The sequence below is a fragment of the Callorhinus ursinus genome, unplaced genomic scaffold (assembly GCF_003265705.2).
Source record: "Callorhinus ursinus isolate GAN/ISIS: 27379988/994484 unplaced genomic scaffold, GSC_fseal_2.0 scaffold15, whole genome shotgun sequence".
Classification (NCBI taxonomy): Eukaryota; Metazoa; Chordata; class Mammalia; order Carnivora; family Otariidae; genus Callorhinus; species Callorhinus ursinus.
Window position 1 is genome coordinate 18,035,913 of NW_027397077.1, and position 6,000 is coordinate 18,041,912.

Genomic DNA, 6,000 nt, shown 5'->3' on the forward strand with positions numbered 1-6,000 from the left:
AAATCAAGAACAACAAAAAAGTGATTCAGTTACTAGAGCAGTATTAAGAGAATTTAAAACTATATGCCCTGAGATCTAACCGAAGACTACGACCTTAATCAGAAGCATGTATTACTGACAGAAACAAATGGAGAGTCTAAGAGTCTAAAACAAGATGGGCTCGTTAGTAGTGGTAGAACAGACAGAAGTGAGATAGAACTCCATTACAGAAGCTAGGTAAGTTCTAACATATGTCTGAGAGGTGATCCACGTGGAGAAAAGAGAGGAAGAAGAAGAGATAATGGCTGAGATTTTCTAAGAACTGAATAAAGGGATGAATAGTCTCATAAAAGATAAAATTTTGGAAAATGGTGGAGAAAAAATTAGGGAAGGCATAAAATAACATTGGGAAGGAAAAGATCTACCATTGATCTGTAGTTACATAAAAACCATTTGATAACTGTTAATTTGCTTAGGTGTGACAATGTTTACACACTTTTAAAAATCCTTATCTTTTAATTCTTATACAAAAATACTAATGAATAAAATATTTGGGATATGCTTCAAAGTATATGGGAGAAGAAGTAGATGTGAAACAAGTTTGGCCATGAGCCCATGACAACTGAAACTGAGTAATAGCTGCAGGAAGGCGACTGTGCTTGGGTGTATGTTTGATGTTTTCTAAAAATAAAAGGTTAAAAATAGAAATATTTTAAAGGAAATAAACACTTGAAATTCTTTATACTCATAAATGTTGAAGAACTGAATACACAAGTGAGTTCCCAAACTGTTAAGGTCCACCAAGTCCTCACCAGGCTACCCTTGAACAGTAACACAGGAAATTTAATGTAACCATGGTTAAAAAAAAAAAAAAAAAAGGCTACCACCAGAATGGAAAAGTTTAGGCCAATCTTACTTATTTGATTATGGATGTAAAAATCTAAGTAATAAAATACTGTCAAATAAAATCAAGTGTATTGGGTTCAAAGAATTTTGTATCATGAAAAAGTAAGATCTGCCCTAAGGCTTATAGAGGTGGTTAAACGTTAGCACTGTTCTCTCAAGTGAATGCAGGACATTATCAAAGGAATTTCTAAAAAAGCCAATAGATGTTGGAGAGTGCAGAATAAAATCACACTCACTCCTGATCTCCCTCCCCCTCCAAAAAAACACTCTTAGGAAACTGAAAGTCAAAAGCCTCTTCCTGAACTTGATAAAATTTATTTATTGGAAGCCTACAGCAAACATTTTTATTTAATACTAAAAACTTAGTAGCTTTACCATTAAAGAAAACAATGATACCTCCTTACAAATACCGGTTAGAATGCAGAGCTATTAGGTTCTAGCCAATGCAATAAAAGCAAAAGATGTAAAAAGTATAAAAGTTGAAAAGAGACAAAACTGATATTGCTGGTAGATAAAATGTAGCCAACTTCCTAGAGAATCCACCAATTACTAGGAACTTAACTGCGTGGCTGGATGCAAGTTCACCATGTGAAAATCAGTAACTTTCCTATATATCAACTAAAACCAAGCAAAATGTCATAAAGAGAGGCCATTCTTAGGAGTAACAAACTCAAAACACCTAGAAATTACCCTAAAATGAAAGTGGCAAAGACAATGAAGAAAACTACAAAATATAAGTGAAAACTACAAAAGACCCAAACAAAGGGAGAAAAGACGTCATGTTCATGAACAGAAAAACTCAAAAAGATGTTATTTTCCTCAGACCAATATATATATATGTATGAATATGTATGTATGAATATATATATATATATATATTCGGCACAAGCTCACCAAAATCACAACAAAACTCGTATTTGACAGTCCAGTTTCAAAATTAATATGAAACAGGATGCGAAGGGATAGAGGGATGGGGTATTTGGAAATGAGTATACAAGTGAAAATGAAAATATGTTTGAAGCACAAAAGAAAAATGAAACAAGGAATGTAGAGACAGCCAAGACTACTGTAGAAACTTGCTTTTTCAGATGTCAAGTTATCAAAACCTTACGGGAATTAAATATGGGGAAATACATAAAAACAAATTGAAGGGCCAGAGAGTTCAGAAACAAGCCTGCATATATGAGGATTTAGTATATGATACGAAGGAAGCTCAAATCAATGAGAAAAGATGAGACTACTCAATTAAAAAAAAAGGAGTTATCCGGGGCGCCTGGGTGGCTCAGTCGGTTAAGCGGCTACTTTCGGCTCATGTCATGATCCTGGGGTCCTGGGATCAAGCCCCGCGTCCGGCTCCCTGCTCAGCGAGGGGCCTGCTTCTCCCTCTCCCTCTGTCTGCCTCTCTGCCTACTTGTGCTCTCTATCTCTCTGTCAAATAAATAAATAAAATCTTTTAAAAAAAATTTAAAAATTAAAAAAGTAGTTATCCATGGGAAAAATAACTAAAATCAGACCTTTAATTACATCGAAATAAGACTCAGATGAATTAAACAATGAAATAAAAAATAAAAATAGAAAAATGTAGAATATTTTTAAAATGCTGAGTTAGAAAAAGCATTCTCAGGATTCCAATTAAGCCAAAAATAAAAGACTGATCAATTTGATTATGTGTAAACTATACTTCAGTTTAACAAAACCGCCTACAAACAATGTTAAGAGAAAGACTGGAAAAAATAATTACCACCCATCCTACAAATAAAAGAGACAAAGCTAAGAAAAATGGCCAAAGTATATTATTAAACAATTTCAGAAGAGGAACTACTGATGGGCCATAAACCCAGAAGATTCTCCACCTCCCTGGTAATAGAGAAAATGCAAATTAAAACATTAGATACAATTTTTCTCCCATCAGATTAGCAGAAAGCGTGTCAACTTTAAAATGATGAGGAGAGGGGCACCTGGGTGGCTCAGTCCATTAAGCGTCTGCCTTCAGCTTAGGTCATGATCTTGGGGTCCGGGGATCGAGCCCCACATCAGGCTCCCTGCTCAGTGGGGAGTCTGCTTCTCCCTCTACCCTTCTGTCTCTCTCTCAAATAAATAAATCTTTAAAAAAATAAAATGATGAGGAAAAGCAAGTATTCTCCTGCTGGGAAAGGTATAAACAGGTAACAACCACTAGGAGAGAAATACTGCAGTATCTTTAAAACTAAAGATGGGCATACCTGTGACCTAATTCTCCTACTCACTTCTGCTAGTGGGCACAAGATACAAACAATGGAAATGCCCATCTACAGGAAAGAGTACATCCAATATGCATACAGCACATGAAGTCATGAGCTGGACTGGAATGTACTGATACACTGAACTCTGGGTGGCTGGACCCAAATGTATAACAAGTTTTACCTCTAGATAGGTTACCTCTCATGCTGGGGACTCTGGTCTTTTTGTATTAAAAGATGTACAACATCTGTAATGGTTTAATTTTATATAACAATAATCACCTCAAACTGCACATTTAATAGTTTTTAACAGAATAGTGAGCACAGGGCATAAAGTTCTAGTTTCATTTCTACCAACATCACCACCTGGAACAATTCATTTAATCCTCTGTTTTCTTATCATTGATATACCACCACAGGTTCCTGGAAAAAATGAGGTTGCCAATCTAGCCTGATGAGCAAGTCTACCCTTCTAAGTGTGTGTGCGTGTGTGTGTGTGTGTTGAGAGTGTGCCATATTTTTCCAAGACTTATCGAAGGTACTCTTACTAAGTTACACTTCAGTGCCAAAAATAATTACCTACTATGAAATTCATTTTGAAAATTTTCGGACTGCGCTTTGAGCCATATAGTCCCATTTCAAGTCACATTCTGGAAGTTCAATTTAGCTGTTTGGGACGGTTAAAAAAAAAAAAAATTTTTTTTTTTTTTCCAGATCCTTTCACCACCTCTACTTGTCCAGGACTCTGTAGTTGGGTTCCTTATGTTCTTTTTCCTGTTATGTCCCCCACCTCGTCCCCAACATTATGTCTCCTATGGCCATCCCCAGTCTAATGTTGAACCTCTCATTTCATCTGGGATACAAAGCTGAGCATCTGATAAGCCAGCTTGGGAGATTCACATTCATGAACAAATGTCACCTTTATGCTATAGCCTCTGCATCTCCCCACCACCAGCATTGCATTCACTTCAAGAAGAGTGGTCAGTGCAGTCTACTTAGCTTCTATGCAAATACAGGACATTCATTTCATTTCAAAAATTCAGTTCCTTAGAAAATCTGAAATAGCATCCTTTTTTTCTCCTCTCCAAGGTATGGAGCAGTTTCAGCAGGAATGTTGTGTGCCCTTACCACCCTGTCCCAGCAACTGGAGAATGAAAATGCTGTGGATGTTTTCCAGGTTGCAAAAATGATTAATCTTATGAGGCCTGGAGTATTCACAGACATTGTAAGTACTTTGTTTCTTTGTGAAAGCTGTTCTCTGTCATCAGCTGAAACTCCTGCTCACACTTGAATTAGAACACTGGTTGTCACCTGGGGATGGTTTTGCCCCCCAGGGGATGTTCAGCAATATCTAGAGACTTTCTGGTTGTCACAACTGGGGATGGAGGAAAGTACTCATTGGAACCTACCCAGAGATGCTGCTAAACATCTTGCAATGCATCAGACAGATCTCTACAACAAAGAATTATCTGCCTCAAAATGGCAGTAGTGATGACATGGAGAAACTCGGTTTTCTAGAGTATGATATTCTCCAGTTACAACATACAGATATTCTATGATCTTAATTCACTGTCAACAGAATTAGTTCCAAACTAACAACGATCCAGGTGACATGCAGAATGCATAGGTCTTGATTATAAAGGCTCCAAGTCACCTTTTTGAAGTTTCTTAGCATAAATGTATGTTCTCGTTTTTTACAATTACATTTTTAATTGGTCTTGCTACCTTAGATGAAATGACTCAGCTGTTCTTTGTCTCAAATGGACTTCCTCTTGTTTTTCAGGAACAATACCAGTTTGTCTATAAAGCAATGCTCAGCTTGGTCAGCACTAAAGAAAATGGAAATGGTCCCATGACAGTGGACAAAAATGGTGCTGTTCTCATTGCAGATGAATCAGATCCTGCCGAGAGCATGGAATCTCTGGTGTGATTGGAATCCTGAAAGGGCACTTAATTTGTAAAACTTCTGAAGACTGAGAACTTTTTTGAGGCCTTTTTTGCCAGACTCTAGGTTATACAATAACCCAGTTACTTTTTTACACTGATAAAAGTTTTGATATTTATTTTTTGCCATTTTATGTCTTAATGGTATCCTACTGAGCATTTGCACCTCTGTTCATTTCACACAGTGAAACGCAGTTTTCCCTAGTTTGCACTATATGATCAGTGTTACTGCCTATAATCTAATACTAAAGCAAGCCCTGATGTGACATTCCATGACAACATACATGCTACTTTTTAGTTCAGTACAATGAAGGTCTTTGTTATGACAGTGGATCTTGGTTTATTATTATTATTATTGTTATTATTATTACTACTAGAGCAGTTGCATCCTCCTAGCAGGCAATGCTGAGCTTTTCCTCAGTCATCTCCTATTTTTTTCAGGCACTGCTCCATGCTGTCTGCCTTCTGTATTTTAATGGAGTGAATGGGCATTGTGTTCTTTTAAGGAGTAGCAGGATCCTGGGAGCTACTAAGACAGTCTATCAACCTCATGGCCTTGAGACAGTTCCATTTATGATGGTGAAGGTATCCATTAAGAAATTAGAAGGCTTTAAGAACTTTATGTGAACATCACTTATTAGTTAAAGTTATACTCATAGCCTAAAAAAAATGCCCAACTGTGTCAAAATAAAGGATATCTCTGTACTACAATTTTCACAGTAGCTATGTGGATGGTGTGTGTTATTTCCATCTTGACCCTCTGAAATGGCTACACCCTGCAACGAGGGCTATCTTTTACAATAGAGATACGGCAATGTTTTACACACTCACCTATCCCTTCAGTAACTCTCCATCCATGCTTTTTGGTTTCTAATATCACACCTCATGGCAGGTAGAATAATGAAAATTTCTGCAGGTGTGTAATTTTGAAATTAGTCCTCTAAAATATCCC

General features: G+C 36.9%; 1 protein-coding gene across 3 annotated transcripts in view; it reads left to right on the forward strand.

The window, feature by feature from the left end:
• Nucleotides 1–5,770, forward strand: part of PTPRG (protein tyrosine phosphatase receptor type G) — a 692,071-nt gene extending 686,301 nt beyond the window's left edge. For all 3 annotated transcript variants that reach the window (XM_073901477.1, XM_073901476.1, XM_025885589.2), the window contains 2 exons: nucleotides 4,194–4,329; nucleotides 4,888–5,770. In XM_073901477.1, coding sequence (XP_073757578.1) covers nucleotides 4,194–4,329; nucleotides 4,888–5,034 — 283 coding nt within the window. In that variant the 3' untranslated portion in view covers nucleotides 5,035–5,770. The remainder of the gene's footprint in view (nucleotides 1–4,193; nucleotides 4,330–4,887) is intronic.
• Nucleotides 5,771–6,000: the final 230 nt, after the last annotated feature.